At 39.3% G+C, this 23,508-nt stretch overlaps 1 protein-coding gene across 1 annotated transcript; it reads left to right on the plus strand.

Annotated features, from left to right (window-relative positions):
- Positions 1 to 850: 850 nt before the first annotated feature.
- Positions 851 to 23,280, plus strand: LOC113154975 (serine/threonine-protein kinase 4-like). The gene is made up of 11 exons (XM_026349426.1): positions 851 to 1,271; positions 6,310 to 6,390; positions 8,146 to 8,274; positions 9,475 to 9,589; positions 9,749 to 9,913; positions 10,399 to 10,566; positions 10,704 to 10,841; positions 11,056 to 11,184; positions 11,418 to 11,628; positions 19,576 to 19,721; positions 22,535 to 23,280. The coding sequence occupies exons 1-11, from the start codon at positions 1,237 to 1,239 to the stop codon at positions 22,691 to 22,693; spliced, it is 1,476 nt and encodes a 491-aa protein (XP_026205211.1). The 5' UTR covers positions 851 to 1,236; the 3' UTR covers positions 22,694 to 23,280.
- Positions 23,281 to 23,508: the final 228 nt, after the last annotated feature.

The raw sequence follows: 23,508 nt of genomic DNA on the forward strand, positions 1-23,508 counted from the left end.
TAGGTCCTCGTCATGGGAGGAGGCTGAATGTTCCAGGTCCCACTGTCTGGATGCACCAGGAAGCTGCTGGCGTTCTCCCTGATCTTGTTCTATCTGTTCCTTTTTGTTGTCTACTATCCTCTTATCTCTACTGTCCACTCACCTCAACCAGTCGAGGCAGATTACCGCCCACCCTGAGCCTGGTTGTGCTGGAGGTTTCTACCATTAAAGGGAATTTTTCCTTCCCATTGTCACCCAGTACTTGCTCAAGGGGGATTGTGTGTTTGTTTCTATGAATTCATGAGGCTCCACCTTATTTTGTAAAGTGCCTTGAGATAATTCTGTGATGATTTGGCCTTTATAAATACACTCCTGGAAAACAGTCACCTTCCTGGAGGAAAATGTATTGCAGGTCTGGACTAGACTAAATGTGTGGAGGTGGAGGTATAAGTGGAGGTATGGGTGGAGGTATAAGTGGAGGAATAGGTGGAGGTATGGGTGGAGGTATGGGTGGAGGTGGAGGTATGGCTGTAGGTGGAGGTGGAGGTATAAGTGGAGGTATGGGTGGAGGTATGGGTGGAGGTGGAGGTATAAGTGGAGGTATGGGTGGAGGTGGAGGTGGAGGTATGGGTGGAGGTGGAGGTGGAGGTATGGGTGGAGGTGGAGGTATGGGTGGAGGTGGAGGTATAAGTGGAGGTGGAGGTATGGGTGTAGGTGGAGGTATAAGTGGAGGTGGAGGTGGAGGTGTAGGTATGGCTGTAGGTGGAGGTGGAGGTGTACCTAATAAACTGAACACAGAGTGCCGTGTTCCGTGTCAGCAGCGCCCCCAGCGGCCGCTGCCCGGCACCGCAGTCTTTGTTCGCGCCGCCTTCCTGCCCTCTCTTCCGGGTTGGATGTCAGCGGCTGCCGAGCGGTTTGTCAAACAAGTCCGAAGTTGTTGAGACGCGGGAGGAGGATGAGTCCGGAGGTGTGGAGACGGTCTCCGTGTGTAGTCTCTACATAGTCTGAGCTTCGCTTTACCGAACCATGACCGGACGTTGTGTTTTTCGCGGCCACCGAGCGGCGGCGGCGGCACCGGGGACGCTGCTGTGGAAGTGAGCGGAGCTAGCTAACGTTACCCTGCTAGCTGCTGCTAGCCCGTTAGCGTTAGCACACGGTGGTACTGCTAGTTAGCACCGAGTGTTTGGTTCGTGCCCAGTTCGAGTTTTACTGACTTACAGACGGATTAAAGGAGTCCGAGTGTGAAGAGACGACAACATGGAGAAAGTACAGATGAGGAACAACCCCCGCAGGTGAGCTAAAGGAAACACACCGATGGAAATGGGTTTTATTTGATGTGTGGTGATCTGAAGGGATCTGGATCCAGCTGGGCTGGAAATAAACCCAGTAACTAACAGTAATTAACTAACTAACTAACAGTAATTAACTAACTAACAGTAATTAACTAACTAACTAACAGTAATTAACTAACTAATTAACAGTAATTAACTAACTAACTAACAGTAATTAACTAACTAACTAACAGTAATTAACTAACTAACTAACAGTAATTAACTAACTAACAGTAATTAACTAACTAACTAACAGTAATTAACTAACTAACAGTAATTAACTAACTAACTAACAGTAATTAACTAACTAACTAACAGTAATTAACTAACTAACTAACAGTAATTAACTAACTAACTAACAGTAATTAACTAACTAACTAACAGTAATTAACTAACTAACTAACGAACTAACTTGGTAAATATTAGTACACAACAGATACTCCGAGAAAACTGGACGGTTAATAGGAAATTAATGTGACACCAGAGTCCTCAGGAACATCACTAACATCCAATTACACGTTTTTATTAACTAGGTACATTTATTAATTTACTGTACTTAAGTAAAACAGTCGAGGTTGTTGTACTTTATTTAAATATTAGGATTTTCTTTCTATTCTCCTGCTTTGTCCACTTGCTTTGGATAAAAGCTTTGACTAATGACTAGATGTAAATTAATTTCATAGTACTTTATACCTTTACTTCACTAACTGTGATATTACAGAGAGAACTATTGCTCTTTTTACCCCAATACTGACACTTATAGGTTCTAGTTACTAGTTAACTTTTCCGTTTCCAGAATTTTGTTTATTTATAAGCTAGGGTTTAATATGGGTTGAGAAAATTGTGAGTTAGAAAGTAGTTTATTATTACTCATGAGTAAAATTTTAACAAAATATTTTCTCAGCTGTGTAATGAAACCTTTTTGCTTCTTGAGTGGTTTTCCAGTTCAGTTCATTTTCATGAGTTGCTGTTCGGTTAAGATAATTAATTTCAGTATTACTGTATGGCGCTGCTTCTGAAACCAAGCTAAAGGACAGGTTTAGTTTCTCATGAGGGCCTAACATCTACTTAACTTTCCTACTGGACTACTAAGGTTTATTTATACATTTATTACTGATGAGATTACAAGGACAAAAGAAACAAAGAAAAACAGATCCTAAATAACCTGCAAACACAAATGTACCTAGATTTAGCATGTTTAAAATGCAGATTTACAGTGAAAATACATGAGTAGCAACAGTACAGAAGGAGAAAGAACTATTTAAAATAGGGTTATTCAAAAGGCTTAAGTAAATAAATTAAATGGAAAAAGATAAACATCTGTTATATATATATATATTTTCATGTTTATTGAACATGCTAAACGTATCTAATACAACTAAGCTGTTGTGGCCAGTCCCCAAGATTTACTACTATCAAAGGCCTGCTAATCCAGTTTAATTCCTTAACTGTATTTGAGGATCTTAGCACAGTTGCTTTAATCTTGATAGGTTTAAGTGAATGAGCTCCCAGCAGATGCAGGCGCTTGTCTACAGGTTTGGTTTGGTGAGCTGGGAGACACAAGGTATCTGTCAGCTGGAGTTATATGCTGAAAGCCTTTCAGAGACCACAGTTCAGTAAGAGTGAAACTTTGATTAGAAGTGAAAAACCACTCAATTCATTCATATTCTAGTGGTTCCTGGTTCCTCCTGCCTACCTAGCGGCTGATAGTGTAGTGGTAAGATCGCTGCCCTCCATGTGGGAACTTGGGGTTTGAATCCTAGCTGTGGCCTACCTCCAGTAGGGCCATTAGGTAAGACCTCCTTACGCTTACCTTGTGCTTCACTTGTAAATTGAATCTGCAAAATGACTAAATTTAAATGATGAATAGAAAGAGACTCTTAGCTGACTTAGAAATAGAGGACTGGCTTCTGTGATCTTCCTGTCATTAATGTTTTGTCGTCCAAAGTTTTCCAGTTGTCTCTGCGTTTGGGCAGAAACACTTTTGCATTTAACTGTAAACTGCCCGCTCTTTCTAGGATTTAGTTTGTCTTTGTGTGTCAGTGGTTTTATGTTCTGGAAAATTATAATTGGCTATTTAGACAAAAATTTAATGTAATGAAAAGAAATTATTGCTTATGCTATGTCCTGAGTTGGGGGTTTCCCCAGGAAAGTGTGTTTAGTGGGGCGTTAAGCCACCCAGACATGTTTCATGTAATGATGTCATAACTGAACTGCAGTCTGCACAGCAGTCACAATTCATCAAACATATGGTCTTTGCATTGTGAAACAACTGCTTGTTTCCCCAGAACGTTTAATGTTTTAATTCATAGTGTTTACATTTTTTATGATGGACCTAGAGGGTGTATGTTAGAGCTGTATACTGTACTCTGCATCTTAAAAAGAAAATACAGTTTTAATAATTTAGTGTAAGAAAACAGAAAACCATTGTTATTGGACCAAAACAATCTTCATAAAGTCTTAAATTGATGCATCAGGAGCATCTTAAAAAGGAGCACCTGTTCTTTATTGTTTGGTTTAGAAACTAGTTTGTCTGCTCATTGTAGTCGTTGTGTGTGTGTGTGTTTTTGACAGTAGGAACTGGGGAGTTCCTTTTATGTCCACATATCAGGACGATGCCAGTAAAATGTTATCATGTGCACTCACTCATCCACTGTTTCCTCATAAAGTTGATGTAAGAGTGTAGTTTGCAGTTCATCTGTACGTAGGCACTGAAAACTCAATTATGTTGCTTATTTATGAAAATAGCCTTTGTCAACTGTTAAAATAAAATTTTACGATAAATTAAACAGAGATTGGGACTTCTCAGAAGATCTCCTATACCCCTGTCTATATGTTTTTTTTATTTAAAATGCACAGCTGGTCCTCTGATCCTAGAAGAACAACAGTATAACCAGTAGTTAGTGCTCGAGTCAGATAATCACTACTGAAACTGGACCCCATCAAAAAACATCAAGAAAAAGAAAGCTGAGGCAAAAGGACTTTATAATTTTAGCAATGTAAACATTTGGTATGTTCAGTACATTTAACCACGTATGCTTTTGTTGAAGTTCACAGACTCCACTTGAAAGTTAGATTAAGGGCTGCTACGGTATATTAGCATTTGAATGCTCCGCTCTCTGTCTTCTGCGGCTTGAGGTCGACACACTGGGCAGTTCGGCTGACGGCCATGCTGGGCAGAGTAAACAGTTCTCCCTAAAACGTTTAAAGAACGAGTTACTGGTTCCATGATGTTTGATGATGATCCTGTTTCAGATACTAAAAATATAGCTCGAGCATGTGCATGTTTAAAGATTATTAAAGACCCCTGTGTTTTTGTATATTCCTAAAGGTAACCTGACACAACTTTTTCAAAAGCTGCTAGTTCCAGCTTGAGGACAGAAATGTTTTTACATAGGCTTATCAGGCTGTGTATCACTATTCTAATAATAATATAATGTAACACACAAAACAGTTGACCCAAGCTGCTTGCAGTTACCTGTGCACAGCTCCTCAGACTTTCCAAATGGAATTGGACAATATTCTGAAGAAGAGTTGGTTCACGGGGCTTGTGAAGCCTAGAAATTAAGATTGGATTTCCGCTTTTTCACTTGTTCTCTGTCAAAAAGCCATTTTTGGCCTGTGTGCCTGTGTGTCATGCCACTCAGTGTAGAAGTTGCATAGAGTAGCACAGATCCTAATGTTTTCTGTTGCTTCCCTGCAACATCCACCTCATCAGAACTGTGTATGTTCTCTGCTGTGGGAACATCTACTCAGAGAGAGATCAACCCTCTCATGGTTCCACCATATGGAAAAACTGCCTTTGCTCTATTTCAATACAAAGTTGTGACTGACGGAGCCTAATGTAGTTGCTACACGGTGTAGACCACAGTATGCACAAAGCACAGGATACACATACATGTTGATGAGAAGAGAGAGACTGCTGAACTGGACGTACTTTGAGGTTTCAGACGCCTATTGAGAACACGAGCCATTATAAATAATGAAAACAAGACACAAACCCTGATCAGCATGTTACAGACATCACTGAGAGCAGATAAACTTAGGCAAGACCAGAGCTACACGGAGCAGCTGCAGCACAAGTTACAGATATGTAACATGTCACTTCAGAGTCTCCACTATTTAATAGTTATTGTCAATAAAAAAGCAAATATGCCTGTGGTATATGTTGAAAATAAATATTTGAATACAAGATTGAAAAAAATGATCTTGCTTCAGACACCAAAATAAATTCAACATTTTCTTTGCACTCGTTTGGGTTGCACTAAATATTGTATAAAGCATCCATGGTTCCACCCAAACAGGCGACAGAGATAAGACGGTATCATACCAAAAATGGGAAAGTGTAGCTGCATTTTATGTCTTTGATTTGAAATGGACTTAATTTGATATTTCCTGCCATCTTCCTGTAATCATTCCAACAATAGCTTGTCACAAGCTGAATCTAGGACATGTCTGGATCTATTTTTGTTTGTGTACCGAGTCTATTTTTGTTCCTTTTCAAACATCTGGACAGGTTTTGTAGCACCACTCTCATTTCAGCAGGGAGAAAACTAAAACACAAGCTTTATTCACTGTATTCTTCTTTCCTCATCTTTATTTGACCCACTTCCTGCTCATTTTTTATGTTAGTACATTCTTGCTATACAAATAAGCTAAAAGTAATTAAATAAACATACATACATACATACATAATACAATAAAATAAGTGTTTAATTCTTTATGCTACCTAAAATATTGGTATTTTAAAATGTTAAAAGTTGAAAACTTTTTTTTATTTTTAATATTGTGACACCAAGCTGAGGTCAAAGAAATAGATGGACTAATACATCACCTCACGTTACCTTCGTCTAAGCCGATAATTGAAACTAAAAATGAAGTTGCCCACTATTTTCACACCACCATCGCTCGTCGTAGACAGTTTATATCTACCTACAATCCAGAATATGTCTGCTGAGAAGTTATACATGGTGCTGGATTTTTCTCTTTGTCTTTACAGACAGCTGAAGAAGCTGAGCGAGGACAGTCTCACCAAGCAGCCAGAGGAAGTCTTTGATGTGCTGGAGAAGCTCGGTGAAGGGTGAGTCATTTAGTCGTATCGACGGTCAAATCAGCCGATGGCCAACTCAGAAGCATTTTTACTTACTGCAGGTAGATAGAATGGGTCTGTATAGAAATGGTATCTTAGTGATTTTGTTATAAACGTTTCTTTCCTCTGTCTCTCTTCTACTTTTGTCTGTCACTCAAGTTGTCTCACTTCTCCCCCCTCTCGTTAACTCTGTATAAACCTCCTGTCTTCTGTGGCTCATCAACATAAACATTGCCTCTTCATATCCTGTGTCTCAACACACTTCCTGTTCTGAGCGGCTGATTGACGCCTGTGTGTGTGTGGTACGGCTGATGCTGTCATTTCGGTGACTAACCCTTTGGTGAATGTAACTCCAACAGTAACATTTCTTTCTGCAGCGTAACATTGATGTTAATGACCCCCGTAGTCTCACTAATTGTGTTTAAATGTGTTTGTAGCCTTTCTGCTCTTTTTTCTGATTTTTGGTGAGAGTGAATTCATAAGATGTGACAAAATAAAGACTAATCCAGACCTACAGCTAAATGTACAGATGTTGACAACTGATAGCCTTAAGTTCCTCATGCTTAGAAAGCCAAGCCTTACAAAACACATCAGCAGATCATGCAGCACTAACAGAAAAAACAGACAATAACAAACAGTAGATGGTGGCTCATGATCCTGGTGTAAATTTATATTAGACTGTGTATTGGCCAAAATATAAAATACGATTTGAAACACTTCCATGCTACTCCTGCTGGGCAAGCTGTCCTGAGATACTAACAGAGTCCTTATCCTTCATGTCTTTGCTTACTACATGCTATCATTCATGATGCCCACCGGGGCAAAATAAAATCCCCACATTTGTGCAGCTCGTCTGTCGTACTTACTTGCTCTTTTGTTAGATTCTTAGAGTGTATGTGCACGATTCAGTCTGTTTCTACAGTAAAGCTTTAAAATTGTTTTCACTTGTCAGGATTTTATTTCCTCTGAAACATGTTGCACAAGTAAAACAAGATATTCCTGCAGGTTAACCTGGACGATCGAAACGCTTACATAGTTCGTAGTACTTGGATTAACTTTAAAAGACACTGTTAACGTATTTTAGGAAACTTTCCAACTTAGCATCATTAAGGCTACTGACAGCTGCCGTTTTAGGCTGTTTCACAAGTCTTTAGATTCATTTGGAAAGAGGAACTGTGGTTATCCAACAGTGACTGGCACCACATGGATTTAGTCAAAACTATAAAGAGTTATGTGGGTAGAAAGAATTTGGTTAAACTTTTTCTGCAAAGTCTCATCATACAGCAAGAAGCTGTGTAGGCTCAAGAACATCACAACTAAAGATAAGAGTTGGGATTGTAGTTGTACAATCATGATTGTGAGTGTTGCACCCCACTGTGCTCTGGTGCAGCACATCTTTTAGATTGTAATGTTTTTGCTAACAAATATTATTTGAAACTTATATACTAAGTGTGCTTGGTGCTTTGACTTAATTTCTGCCAGTAGGGTCCCCTTTTCTTTCTTCTTCTTCTTCATCTTCTCCCTAAAATTTTTATAATTTAAACAGATTTTAAACCAATTAAAACTAAATGTAACCAGGTAAACCATTGTAACCACAGGTACAGGTAAACAGAGCATGTGCCTCACAACATTCTCTGTTGGAGGACCACAAGGAGTTGTGGCCAGAGATTAAATGATCACAGGATCATTCACTGACGACACAAACAACTAAGACATCATGTTAAACATCTTTCTGTCCCCCTGCAGGTCATATGGCTGTGTGTTTAAAGCTAATTACAAAGAGACAGGGGAGATTGTAGCCATTAAACAAGTTCCTGTGGAGTCGGATCTTCAGGAAATCATTAAGGAAATCTCCATCATGCAGCAGTGTAACAGGTACTTATACGCACAGTTTATATGAAGTTATGTTTCTAAAAGTGACAAAGGTAATAACAGCGCCACTGGTGTGACATAAAACTTGGGCAAATTACAATACTGAAGTATAAGGTTTAGGGCACTTTATAATGACTACAATTATCTGGCAGATGAATTTGCACAAAGTGATAAAAATAAATGAATCAAGCTATTTTGCTCTGTCACATTTTCAGAGGGTGTTTTCCATAAGCCAAAACTCCTCCAGACAAAGCAACTGTTGTCACAACAACTATCAGGGGAAATACATCAACAGTTCCATTCGACCGAGACATCACTCAGTCATTTACACACATGATTAGTCTTTACTAGAAGTCTTCTGATTTTTATATGTTCCAACAATACGTGATACAGTGAGTTTCAAATTATTTTTAATGAATAAAAAAGCAGAATGACGGAAGAGAACACATGCGTGCATCTAAATGATTCCAGTCAGAAGGAGAAGTTGGTCAGTGGAGGATTCTGTGAATTATTCGAGGTGTGAGTGATGAAACAACAAAGGCAACTAAAGAACACGTATCTAAAAATAAACTGATAACGAGTGAAGTTGTTGTTGTGTATCAGGGAGGAGTCAGCTGAGTGTAACGAGCTTTGTACAATGGTTTAAAAAAACAAGCATCACTAGCTTTTTGATGAACAGTATCTGCAAAGTTCAGCATCAGTAAAATGAGTCAGGAAGCAATTCCTCTAAAAAATGACAGAAGTGAAATGACAGTTCGGGGGTTTGGTGGTTCCAGTTTTCCTCTACAACCAGTTTAATTTGTTCACACAGTAATGGAAGTATTTATAGCTTTACTGATGTTTGTTAAGCAGCCAGCACTCCACCACTAGATATCACACATGTGCAGTTGAATCTTTCTTAGCATTTAGGGCAACACTTTTGTGTCTGGCTGATGTTTTAATTAAATAGGACAACAACTAATGTTTACAGCACAGTAGAATAAGATAATCCAGGCTGACCGACATTAGACTGAGTAGAGTAACTTTTAGTGTCTGTTGAAAAATTATTAATTTAGAAAATAACTAAAGATACTCTTTAAACAGGCCTCATTTTATACTATCCTGAATGACAGCACGTCTGTGTTTTTAACTAACAAAGACACCAACTCATAAATAAAGAGTGACTGCAGTCTGGATCGTCCTGAGTTCATTCTCTGTGTTCAGTCCCCATGTAGTGCGGTACTATGGCAGCTACTTCAAAAACAGTGACCTGTGGATTGTCATGGAGTATTGTGGAGCTGGATCAGTGTCTGATATCATCCGAATACGCAACAAGACGGTAATCAGATACTAATAATTAATCAAATACACATAACTTTCATACAGTATTACAGAGCGATTGTATTTGCTCGAAAAGCTTTAGCTATAACATCTGTAACTGTCTGAATTTGGATGAAGAGTTTTATTATAATATAATAACTCTGTCTCCATCTTGAAGCTAACTGAAGAGGAGATCGCCACCATCCTGCAGTCGACTCTGAAAGGTCTGGAGTATCTTCACTTCATGAGGAAAATCCACAGAGACATCAAAGCAGGAAACATCCTACTAAACACAGAGGGTCAGGCCAAACTGGCCGACTTCGGAGTTGCTGGGCAACTCACAGTAAGTTAAAATATATTTAATAATGACTGTGTGTTTAGATATGGTGTCGTCTTCACAGAAGACATTTTGACTTCTCATAGTAGGAAAAGCACTGGTGCTAACTGATAACATTAACCATGGCACTGAATCCATTCAGATGTGTCGCACGGTGACGTGTCAACATGTGGCCTGTTGTTTCTGATGGGAGAGGACACATGGGTTCATTTTAAAGTTTTTTTATTGATTTGTCTTAATTTTTATCCTTTTTATTTTTTTCTATTTATTTATTTTTTGTAATGTGTGTTTGATTTTTCTGTCCAATTTATTTAATGTCCATGCTATACTTTTCATACCTAAACCATTTCCGTGCAACAGCAATAGTTCCTTTTTTATATATAAGCTCCTCTGTTTGTCTTGAGTGGTTGAAGTCTGTTCACCATCTTCCATCTCTGTTTGAGTTGGTGCTCCGTAAAAGAAAAGTGTTCAAAAAGTGATTTCCACCTCAGGATACCATGGCAAAACGAAACACAGTCATCGGCACGCCGTTCTGGATGGCGCCGGAGGTCATTCAGGAGATCGGCTACAACTGTGTGGCTGACATCTGGTCACTGGGAATAACTGGTATAGAGATGGCTGAGGGGAAGCCGCCCTATGCTGATATTCACCCTATGAGGGTGAGTGAATGTGTTTACTGTCTGTGTGCATGTTTTTAAAAATGAGACGTTAAGTAAGAAATAAAGTATTTGAATGAAAAACTTTATTAGTCACTTACTTTCACCTTGGGTGTACTGAATTCTGTTTCCTCCTCTAGGCCATCTTCATGATTCCCACCAACCCACCCCCAACGTTTAGGAATCCAGATTTGTGGTCTCCAGCTTTTCAAGACTTTGTCAGCCAGTGTTTAGTGAAAAACCCAGAAAACAGGGCAACAGCCACACAGCTACTGCAGGTAATACTGTGTAAAACCCTGCTACTTGGTTTGGTAATAAACAGTCTGCAGTATGTGTGTTATATAGGATAAATCTCAGTCTGGTTTTAAAACCTCTAGTTTATATGCAGTTAAAGCAGTAGAGCCCCTAAAGTGAAGCCAGATCTGCTAATAAACAAAGAGTGCTATCTACTACTTCCTCTTCTCTTGTTTATTCTTATTCTTTTCTCTTCAGCATCCATTTATTAAGTCGGCCAAGCCCAACTCCATCCTCAGAGTCCTGATCACAGACGCCATGGAGATCAAAATGAAGAGACAAGAGGTGGAACAGCAAGACCAGGATGCAGACGCTGACGACAATTCGGTAGAATTGACTTTAATAATCATAAAACAAAGAAACCATTAAATATTCGTTTACATGAACTAAGAAAGGCAAAAAACTTTAACCAGTAAAAATGTGTCATTGTAGTTTTAATTTAACTTCAGATGTGAACAAATGAGCATTAATAAAATTACACTTGCTTGTCGTAGTAACTGCATTTACAGGACAACTTTGTCTCTTGAAATAAAGGTTCACTGTCTGTCTGTATGTTTTAGGATGAGGATGAGGTCGACCAGGGGACGATGGTTCGGGCAGGAACAGGCGATTCGGGAACCGTCAGGGCTGCTGGTTCATTAGCAAGTTCTCTCGGTGGTACGGCACGGACTATGATTGATCACGACAATACAGGAACCATTCAGTCGGGGCTGGGCACCATGGTCATAAACGACGAGGATGAAGACGAAGAGGAGGCCGGTACTATGAAAAGTAAGACCATTAAAGTCACATTCTCTAGAAATGTACTTCTGCATGTGTAGAGACGTGTTATACAAAGACAGGTCACGTCTCACACAGATGACGAGCAATTGGCTTCCAGTTTACTGAAAAGGGAACCAATTGATGAGGAACACACGTTTTAAAACAGGCAACACAGGCTGATTATAATACGTGTTATAGAATGTAGTCCTCTTTAATCTCTGTTTGTGAGGCTTCAATTAACTAAACTACTTATATTTCAGAAATTCATCAGTGTGACTTCTAACAATGACATTTGCATCGAGACACAAAAAACGCACTAAACTCCAGTGACATGCCAGAAAAATCCCCATAAGTCAAAAGCAAGAGCAAAGATATGCTGATGATATTCTTTGTTGTATACGATCGAGAAAAAGGCCTTAATTTGGGACCATGGTTGTTAAATTGGGGTTGTTTTAGTGCTGGTGACAGTGTTTACCCGTTAAACATCACTAACAATAAATATTTGGTCCTTCACCAGGATCTTGTCTTTTTTTTAACCTGTAAATGGCAAAAAAACAGAGATTCTATGACCATGTGGTTACATGTGGTGCGTGATGTGTGTAGTTTTCACAATCTAAACAGTGCAGCTGTAAGGTTTTGTTTTCATCCACTAGGGGGCACCGCGTGACCGTGACATAGGGTGAGGTTCCCTGACTTCATGTGGTAACTGTAGTATCTCTGTGTTGGGTGTGTGGGTGGGTTAGATACTATGTTGGCATCTTGCACACATGCCAGAGGGCAAAAGATGAATTAATCCATTCACCAACAGTGAAGAGTAACTTTAGGAAGATAAACATTTGAAGGAAACAAAGTTTTTGCCTTCAAAGTACTGGAAGTTAGTGGGATTAATAAAAGTCTTATTTAGTGTCAGAAAGTCAAACATCCACAAACTGCTGGTGATTTTAGTGGAGTTTACAGCAAAACTTTCAGCTATCACATTTTATAACAATATATATATATAACAGCAAATATATTATATTAATATACAGTATGTCAGACAAGAATGGATTTAATGTACTCACTGAGGCAGATTTTGCAGAATACATTTATTGTTGCCAGTTGTTGTTGTATTTTGAATGCACCAGTGAATTGGTCATCTGTTCACTGTGATTTTACTGTTGGATTTTACTGAGTGGCTAAAGGGGACCTGCAAAAAGACACTCTCCTGTAAAACTGGGCATACAGGAACACCAGCATTTCTTGGCTCCAGCTAGAGGACCTTTGGACCTGTTCCGATTTGTTGAATGTAGTCGTGTGGTCAGTTGCCTCTGAATAGGGACACAGCTATGTCCTTTTAGTCTGAGGAGGACCAATAAGTACAATTACGGGGGCCACCTAGACAGATAGTAAACATGCAGGGATCTAGGGCTTGAGGATCCGAATGAGTAGCAAGCAGTGTTGATCATTTGGTGGCCAGCAGAGTCGACAAACTTATGTCGGCGTCTCTTCGTGCAGTGAATACATTAACTTTTGTTGGAGTTTACTGAGAGATGTGATAGTGCTGCATCAAACTGTTGGAGTCTTTTCTTTTATTGCAGTGTGGGAGTTGTAAGCGTTGGATGTATTAGATGCTTTTGGAAGGGAGTCTCAACGAGAGTTGGACTCTGTTCATCAGTGCTGGCAGTCTGTGGGTGTGTTTTATGTGTTTGTTTTAATACGCTAAGAATTAACCCCAATGAGACACTGCAGCACTGTGTGTGTGTGTGTGTGTGTGTGTGTTTGCTTTTTCTCTGTGTGACTCCAGTAAAGCACTGAGTGCCTCAGCACTTGTATTTTGCTGATGGAATTAAAACTACTGTGGAAGTTTATGTCACTATATTACAACTCCTACACCTCATCTAATGAGGTTTTGTTAAAGCCACAGGAGTGTGGTGGCATCAACAGCCACTGATAGGACTTAGCCACATTTGGATGATGATGGGGGTAATTTCCTAACCTCCTGTGTTCTCCTGAAAATAGTCAGCAATAGAGATTAAACCACCATAATGAGTTGCAGAGTCACAGACATGTCAGCTAAAGCCCTCATTAGACATGGAAGATACAACACTGCTGGTGGAATATGCTGTAAAGTGATGGCTTTTACTCATTAACGTCTTCAGTCATCAGTACACTACACAATAGTGGATAAGGTCTGATAGTGAGGATGATGTGTTTCTGTCACCTAGCGTCAGGATCGTCAGATAACTAGTTCCAGAAAAGGTTTGATTCTTCAATATTTTCTTACACAAAATAGTTTTTGTTTGTTTCATTGAGCCAAATAATAACAGCACACCTTTCGAAACTAACTACTCAAACAGATTGCACATCATTTGCAGTTATGACATGAGATCCACACTACGCTGTGACACCTGTGACACCTGTGCCAAATCTCCTACACACAACCTTATAAAACACACACACACACCGTCTCCTGTCTGATGTCCTAATATTGAGTTAGTATGGATCTCCACTGCTGGTAGTTTAAACTGCATTAACACTGGAACATTTAGAGTTCATAATTACGTTAGTTCCCCAATATCTTACAGTGGTGTGTTTGTGTGAGTGTGTATCTTTGTGGGGATATTTAAATGGCCGTTCCCTAATGTCTGTGTGATTTTTGTACAGAGTCGTGTCTGTGTTGGGCGGTTTGTGTGTGTCCCAAACTAATGGCCGTGGTCTGATGCAGAATGGGCCCTCACGGTCAAGATAAGATATTAGATCAGATATTGATTCCTTCTAATGGTGCTGAATAATAAACAGCCTTTTAATTTTTGCTGATAAGCCACTAACCCTCAGTCACTAGAGAACACTCTTTGTCTGTCGCTCTCTCTCCGTCTCCAATTCATTGGGTTTATTAAATAACTAAAATCTTAATCTTACAGTCTGTTAAACTTCTGATTATTAAATCAAATGTCATATACTAGGTTTAATTTGTAGGTTTAGGTTTTTTTTCTGTATGGTTCAGATGTTTGTTTTGTTTTTTGTTGTTTATTTTTTTGTTTTTTAAGAAGACTAGTCACTCATTTGCTCTCAGCACTTTCCAAACACAGATAGCCAGCATCCTTTACTGTTACTCAACACAGTTTTGTTTTTGATTTACGATATAAGTCTGTTGATATTTGTTTTGACCTCAGTTTCAGAACCATTAGTGTTAAAGTAGCTGTCCAGTTGACATCTCTGTAGACAAGTGGTAGAGCTTTGACTCTGATGAGGGCAGCCACTGGAGGTCAGTGCAGAGATGTGAACAGTGACATGACGTGTCCTTTTTGGTTGATCATACATGAAGCGTGCTGCTGCATTTTGAATCACGTGGAAAAGTTTCACTGTGGCTTATGGCAGCAAATTTATTAGGCCATTACAGGACTCGAGAGGAGAGGTGACGAGTGCATGCATGAGGAGTTTCAACACTCCTATTTTTCATTTGACTCAGATTGTGGAAGTCTTTACAACATGGGTTTTTCTGAGGGCTGGGCGATTAAACCATCTTGATAATAAATATGTAAAACAGAACACAACAGAAAGTCGAGGTCAGTACTCCCTAACTGCAGGACTAGCTGCCAAGCTCGCAAGCAAACCTTTTATGGTAACAGCTGGGATGATTTCATATTTCACAGGGTAAGAGATGGTTCTAAAAGTTAATGAAGGGTCAGCTTAAGGTATACTCTCCTAGGAGAGAAACATTCATCTTTATGTAGAGAGCAAGGAAGAAGTGAAAGAGCAGCTTCAGTCTTCGCCATCGGTACTGAGCTGTAGTGTAGTTACAGAGCAGAGCCTCAGATTATAACATGATGCGTACAATACATGATAAATTAGCATAAGTATGAGGTCATGTTGGTGCAGAGAGAATAAGATAGTTGTTAAGAACTATGACAAATCCTTCATTCAGATTTAAGCTGAATACACCTGTTAAATAAAGTTTTTATTGACATTAAGTTGGCAAGGATCTCCTTCAGTGATCTGATCTTCTTTACTGAGACAGAAATGTATCGCTGGCAGCAGCTTGACAGCAGCCGTCTCTTCACATCAAACAGCGACAGTAATCGCTTTTAAATCTTGATAATTATCATTCTGGTGAAATATGAGCTGGAACATCTACAGCAGCTCAGATTATTATATGTATTTTTAAGGTTTTATTGCAGATATTTTTAGCAGTAAGACAGAAACTGACAGCAGCAAAGAACAAAGTTAGACACATTATATTAAATGGTTCCTCCGTCTTTGTGTTTCTGAACAGCAGCCTGAAGTAGGAGGGATTCAGAGACTCTGAGCCTCAGCTATGTTGTCTAAACTTCCAATGCTTTTCTCTAATTATACAGCTATTACATGTTTTTTACCTATGTTTACATACATGTGTAAGTATTAATATCACAGTGAACTCACTCACAATAAATATGACCATGTATTTTCTAATACCCTCTCTATTGGTTCTAGTTATTGGAGTTAATAGCTTTCTTTACCTGATTTATTTAGTTTTGGTAAGTTCCACTCTTTATACTCCACCACAGTTTAACCTTCACTTTAACCTCGAGCAGTATAAAACTTTTACTTTGCCAGAATTGTGGTTTTGAGATTGGTTTCTAGTTATGTGACACATAATCATTCAGCACTGTCTGGGTTAGAGAGAGCTTTTAATTCAACTGTGTTATTTTTATGAGCTCAGTTTCTCTGGTTGAATATATCAGCTTCCTCGTTTGTAGTTAAACATTGTAAAGTCCCAAACCCCCTAATTTTACTCGTTGAAGAGACGAGTAAACAACAATAGAATTTATAGGAGCCACTGAGCTTAAATACCAGAGGGTCCCTACCAGTCAAATTGAAGAAGCTTGAGATGACACGCCTTCTTCCAGCAGCTTTGGAATGTCATGACCTGGGTGTTGGAGAATCTGCACAGACAAATGTGAACCTACAGAAGATTGTGCATATAAAATTTTTATTATTATTATCATTATTATTATTATTATTACTTTATTGTTGCATTGACTACAGCAGGAAACAGAGGACTTAGAGAAAATGTCCAAAACGCCACAACTGTTGTTTAGAGAGTAAACATGGCTTCACATGACCGATTGTGCTTTTTGCCTGATTTCTAGCAAGTTTAAAATACTAAGTCAAAGTTCAACCTCAGTTCCTCCAAGTGGCCAAAAAAACAGTGTACTGCAGTGATTAACTAGCAGCATTAATACTTTTTACCTCGAAGTAAACACAACTGTGTTCACTTCCTGCAGTGGTTCGACTGCTGTGAAATGACTAATGATTCGATTGGTCAAAAAAGACACAACAGAGAGGAGTCGGCGTCAGAACACAGAAAACAAAATAATGGGCTTGTCAGTGGGTGACATACACTAATGGCAAAAATCTCTTTAGTAGTCTGTGTTTTGTCATTTCTTGGATCTCTGGGCAGTGAGGCAGCTTCCCCAAACCTTTCAGTGTCTGCGCCGTGCTACAGTTTAATGTTATAATTAATCGCCCAATTACAGCAAAGTGATTTTGGTTTATGTTGCTTCCAGTTAAAAGATCTGAGCACTCCTCCTTCTTTTCCATTCCCTCATCAACAGAGAAGACCTAAAGGTCACCAGAGTCCTTTCATTAGAAGAAGGCGTATGAGAGTGATTATGACCAAACTGGTTAAATTATTGATTAAATCAGTCACAAAATTGAATCTGTTTAATGAGTTTGATGCACTGCTCATCCCTCCTTATGTTTTATCTGCTTCCACTCCTCAAACAAAATGAAATGCTATGAGGGGGATATTTACTTGCAAACTGGGAAAGGGTCACGTAAAAGTATTTGTTCAACTCAGTTCTACTTTCAGTCATTCCCATTTTAGCACTGACCAGTATCATAAGTCTGTTAGTAACACAAAAATGGACTTCAGACTAAGATGTTGAGGAGGTAGAGCAGCATCTTAAAGTATCTGTTCAGAATTTTTGATTTGTTTAAAGTGCGCGTGATGGATGTTATAAAACATTTACACAGGGGTTCATTAAAATTGGACAAGTACCTTGTAAGGTTAAACAGATCTGGTGCTCCTTATGTTTGTCAAAATATTCCACTTCGTCTTCCCCCAGTGATGTCTAAGGTTGAGGTTTAAAGTGAAAAATCATGTTTCAAAACCTCACATGGCAGGTTAGCACATTCATATAATAGGAGTCTAGCACTAACTCATGCTGTGGCCATGTGGTTTTCCAACAGAATCCGTGTTAACCCTTCTTAGACAGAACACATGAACCAAACCTAACCTTTATTTCTGAAGACGTGACACTAATCATCACAGTAATGAGTAGACTTACACACCTTCCCAACACATGACAGAAAATATCAAACGTGTCCATGAAAACAGAAGAAACACTGCTCGTTTGCCTCCACATGGGGTTGGCATAGCAACCAACAAAGCACAGCGGGTCACGGTTTATAGGAATGTGAACAGTTGGAAAGAGTCTTTGACCAGTCAGATAATTGCTCAAGTTACCAATAACACCAGATGCTAAACTAGAAACAAAGACATTAGATCATAGGTTTTTATGGGTTTGGCCTTTCGTCATCTGACTGTGCTGAAAAAACAGCCTGCAGTCGGTTTCCTCAAACAATGGCTTCTCTGAGGTCGTGGTTCTTGGCAGCTTTATTCAGTGTGGCAGGAGAAATGGAGAATAAACAGCCATTAATTATTTTACAGTTTTTTTAAACAGATGGGTTGTTTCCTTGTAGACTTGTTGCATTTTGACCATTAGACGGCCGAAAGCAGATGAAACAAACCTTTATCAAGTTCAACCAATCGACAGCCATTAGGAAACTGGACTATTAACCAAAACAACGTCCTGGAAACTGCACAGAGCAGCAGACAGAGGTGTTTATTCTCAGTGGGATTAGCAGAATTCAAAACCTGTAATATTTCAGAAGTAAATTAGATTTGATTCTTAGGGTAAAGTCCCCACGAAGGTGACGCAGAGTTCATCCCTGCTAATCTTTTATTAGACATGAGCAGTTTGCTTCATAAGGCAATTCAATAATTACAGCAGCAAGAAAACCCTCATTTACACAAAGACACAGGTTTTATGATGTAGTAGTGGGTTAGTAAGTTTACTTTTTCCTTGCTGTGGAGGAGGAGATTTATTTGTAGTCTCCAAGATCCTTCTTTTGTGTCTCTCCACTATCACAGCAACAAAAACAAAGTGCTATTTGGAACAAAGTGACACAAATTGTTGGATAAGCTCGGAGCTGACACGCCCACAGTGAAACACAGAAGTAGGTTTCAGCAAGTTGCTAAATTCGGTGTCTTTAATTTCTGCTGCCAGATTTTGTAGAAATGTTTGCATTTGTGGTCATGGAGAGAAAAACATAAAAGAAGCTTAGACAATAAAGGTTAGTTAAGTTTGTCTTTAGCACCACCGTAGACCTTTCTGATGAAACCAGCAGAACATGACTACTGAATTCACAACAGCTGAACTCAGCATCACAAGATTCTGCAACTCCAGTTCACTTGTCAATTTAAAAAAACTGGATATTTGACCAGAAGTTTATTTTATGTAGACATATGAACCAGTTTTTTTGTTTCTTCTTGTGAGATTTATTTATTTATTAGGTACACCTGTACAATCTAAAAGAAACACCTCCTAATGTAATGCAGTAGAACTCCCACTATGATCTAAATAGTAAATAATAGTAGAAATATTACGTTTTAAAGAATCTGGCAAATGAAAACTGTGTGAAAGTAGAATTTAAGACAGAGCTGCCGTATTGGATTACATTAGATTGTACAGACGTACTTAATGAAGTTTCCTGTGAGACGCACAATTTTGTCCCTGAACTCGTACCATTACTTAAAAATACCCGGGATTCCTGTCAAGTGTGTCCCATTAAAAGCAAATATAAATATGATCCTAAAGAACCCCCTGTGTATCTGCTGTCATTAAGTCCATGTTGGTTGTGTGATATTTACAGGGAGAGATGAGACGATGCAGCCGGCCAAGCCGTCCTTCCTGGAGTACTTTGAGCAGAAAGAAAAGGAGGCCAACATCCACAATGATGGAGGACGACAAAACAACGCCGACAACCGCAAACTGCCTGGTGAAGGAGATCTCGAAGTGGTGAGTTAGAAGCTCTGCGTTTGTGTGTTTGTGGCAGAAAATATCAATATGATACTTTGCAGGTATCACGCGACTTTTTAAAACCAGGATGAATCCACATGGACTCGGTAAAACCTCTTACATTGTTTTGTGACGTCGAACAGAGTCGTACATGTACTGCTGCTGCTCGGGTCTGTGTTCAGCTCTCTTTGTGTCTCAGTTTGTTCGGGTCAACTGTGTTTTTGGTCGACTCTGATTATCGTCAGGTCCGTTTCAGGTCAGCTGGCTGCTGTTCTCAGACCAGCTCACGACGATACCTAAGAAAAAAGGAATTTTTAAATACGATCAGGTAAACCTTGGTAAGGTTTTAAAATCTTCTAGTTTCTTCTAGTCTAGGTTCTAGTTTACATGTTTCTGGAGACTCTGGAATACTACACTACTGTTTGTCTTGCACAAGGACATTTAACTGAGACAAAACATTGCTGCTGGAATTAAATATTAAATATGTGACCTTTAAATCTGAAGTGGTTTCTCTTACCAGACCACCCTGCTGCCTAGTCAGCTTTAGAAATTCAGAGGACATCTTCTTGTGTTCTTGATCTTCTACTGAAGAAGATATTGGGGCAATAAATCTTCTCAAACAGCTGTGCAGACTTTCCTGTGTAGTCGTGATTCATAAAACAAACAAAAAACAGTATTTTGGAGTCATGGTTGTGGATTTGGCAGCAAAGGACTGTTTAAATACTGTGAACGTGGAATTCAAGCGAGTTTATAACCTCTGGAATAAATTGCCCACACACAACACCTTCTTTAGTAGGTGAATCACTAATGGCTGTGACAACTAGAAACTTTCATAGATTTAATCTTAATGTAAAATCTGTTCATGTTGTGTGTGTAAAAACTGTACTTGTCACTGACACAGACAACAGGACCCTGTAGGATTCAACAATGGAAGCAAAAAAACAAATATGTGTGGTTTTACTGAACCATTTAGAGTCTGAGGCAGTAAGAGTAAAATCAAATAGACTTTACTTGACGACACAAATCCTCTTGGGGGGGATTTATTGTTCCATTAGACTTGCAAATGTGGGGATAAAAAGCTAATTTCTTATGGGATCTTTAATACTTTGAGGCAGCGTGTTGACAGCTTGGTGCTGAGTCTAATTTTAGATCTGTCTTCTGCTATTTTTGTATTTTGCTACCAGATGTTTTTTTTTTTATGTAATGTGTTATTCGGGACAGTCGGCTTGTCATTACGTTTCTGGGATCAGTTTTTGGTTTATATGAGCACTTTCTTAAAACTAAGCTGTTGGTAGTATCTGTATTTAATCACCTTTATGATTTAATATTTTATAACTCTAATGTTATTTGGTATTTTAAGCATGCTTTTCTCAGCCTTTTTGTAACAGTATTTACCATTTTATCTGTGGCTCACTAGTCCAACAAAGCAGCGTAGAAAAGGCATTGGGAAAGCACTAACCTGCATTATTCATGAGAAGCAGACGTAACGACCAGTCTCCCTCAGTTCCATTCTGTCATCTCCCCTTTTCTCTATTTTTATTCTTCTTTATTGGTTTTCCTTTTTCCATTTCCATCTCAGAAAACATCTCAACCACAGAAACCACAGTCTCATCCATTTACGGTTCAGTATCTTAAAACAAAACAGAGGAAAAAGTGATTCTGCCTGAAAAGTTCAGTATTTTACTTCAGTGTTTGTTTTTCTCTCCGTTAATACGGCTGCTACTACTACTACTACTACTTACTATTATTAATTTCAGCTCTAAATATGTCATATGGTCTTAAGTCCATTAATTAGAAAAAGAATCAGTGTATTAATCAGTATAAATATAAAGTATTAGTTGTAGTGTCTGCAGTTAATCCTAACAGCAATTGCAGTGATTTTACAGACAAATGTCATAAATCAATTAAATAAATATTGTAATACTCATTGTATATGTAATAGTCACTAATCAGCGAAGGTAAATTTAATAAATAGTGATTTACAGTGAATGTTGCCTCATGTTTTGGGCCCTAAATCTATATTGAGCTTTCAAAATAATTGGTTTTGTGCCTCTGTGTCAGTTTTACCTTGACCTTGGTGTAGTCCGGCGGTAGGACCTTCCATCCTCGGTTCACCGTCTAGTGGACCAGGACGCCGATGTTATTTTAGCTCCATCGATTGTGGGTAATAAATAGCTTGAGAGCAAAGTACTGCTGGTAAAAGCTGAAAGGGGGAATTCCCTGGGGAGAAGCTAAAGCAGGAAGCAGGTCCCTATCTGAGACCTACAGCACAGAGAGATTGAATAAATGTCAATGGATGCAGCCTTTGAAAGCACCTCGTTATCACTGCCATGCGTGAGATATTTTTAGATTGTGGTAAAGATCTGTGTCCATTAATGGGCTCGGTACCAATTTCTCTCTGAGCTCGAAGTCCTCAAATCCTCAATCTGTAACAGCAGACGCTAAGGTCGGTTACGTTCGTCCCAACATTGGAAGAAGTACTCAGATACTTCAGTTAAGGTTAAAGACCTGCACTCTCAGCTTCACTTGACAACAACAATATCGACATTTAAACATAGTTAAAGTACCAGAAGTTTAAAAAATGGCACTTTTTAGCAGATTCCTGTGTTATGATGTTTAAAACTAGCAGCAGTCGAACTGCTCCACTGGACAACAGTGTTTCTTCCTCACATCAATGTGAGGAGCTGACTGTAGCCGACTGTAACCTGGTTATGTACGTACACGTAAACTCTGTCACGCTGCCGAATGGATTTGACCAAAAAGAACAAAAAGTTGTCTTAAAAGTCGAGCTGACCTTTGATGTCTTTGTGTAGGTGAGTACGTGGACGGTGGAGGAGCTGCGGCTGCGGCTGGCCTCTCTGGACCCTCAGATGGAGCAGGAGATCGAGGAGATCCGTCAGCGCTACCAGGCCAAGAGGCAGCCCATCCTCGACGCCATCGAGGCCAAAAAGCGGCGGCAGCAGAACTTTTGAGAAGGATCTGCCGAGCTCCTTACAGAAACACCCGGGTGGTTTGTTTCTCTACAGCAGTTTGATGAAACGTCACTCGTCGTGAGTCGGTGTGGCGACGTTAAAACTGCGAAGACTCGCGATGACTTCGAATGTCAAACTGCTGAGTTTGTTCAACTTTGACGTCACGTCAGAGGAACATCCATAGAGCGGTTTGTTGGACAGAATATTATTGACTTTTGTTGTGTATATGATTTAAGATCCGTATTCTGCTTTCTTGAAATGACCTTTGAACTTTTTTGCATTTCTGGTACAAGAAATAACAGTTGAGTTTTATTTTGATATCATCATCATCATCATCATCATCATCATCATCAGCTGATCTGGATCTGCGAGTTTCTTTTGGCTTCTTGATGCTTCGAGTCCATCACTTCTTCACGCTTCTTTTTTAAACTGTTTTTTTTTACTTGTGGTACTTTTACCTGCTGACTCGACTTACGGTACTCCTCAATCTACTCCTCAGTCTACTCCTTAGTTTAATCCTCAGTCTGCTCCTCAGTTTACTCCTCAGTCTGCTCCTCAGTCTACTCCTCAGTCTGCTCCTCATTCTGCTCCTCAGTCTACTCCTCAGTCTACTCCTTAGTTTAATCCTCAGTCTGCTCCTCAGTCTACTCCTCAGTCTGCTCCTCAGTCTACTCCTCAGTCTGCTCCTCAGTCTGCTCCTCAGTCTGCTCCTCAGTCTGCTCCTCAGTCTACTCCTCAGTCTGCTCCTTAGTTTAATCCTCAGTTTACTCCTCAGTCTACTCCTCAGTCTACTCCTCAGTCTGCTCCTCAGTCTA

The sequence above is a fragment of the Anabas testudineus genome, chromosome 5 (genome assembly GCF_900324465.2).
Source record: "Anabas testudineus chromosome 5, fAnaTes1.2, whole genome shotgun sequence".
Classification (NCBI taxonomy): Eukaryota; Metazoa; Chordata; class Actinopteri; order Anabantiformes; family Anabantidae; genus Anabas; species Anabas testudineus.

What these genes read in the sequence shown, in the direction of transcription:
- LOC113154975 (XM_026349426.1), top strand. Translation starts at nt 1,237, where the DNA reads ATGGAGAAAGTACAGATGAGGAACAACCCCCGCAG. An exon ending in CTGATATTCACCCTATGAGG is followed by an intron (nt 10,567 to 10,703) that starts GTGAGTGAATGT and finishes TTCCTCCTCTAG; the next exon opens with GCCATCTTCATGATTCCCAC. An exon ending in GTGAAGGAGATCTCGAAGTG is followed by an intron (nt 19,722 to 22,534) that starts GTGAGTTAGAAG and finishes GTCTTTGTGTAG; the next exon opens with GTGAGTACGTGGACGGTGGA.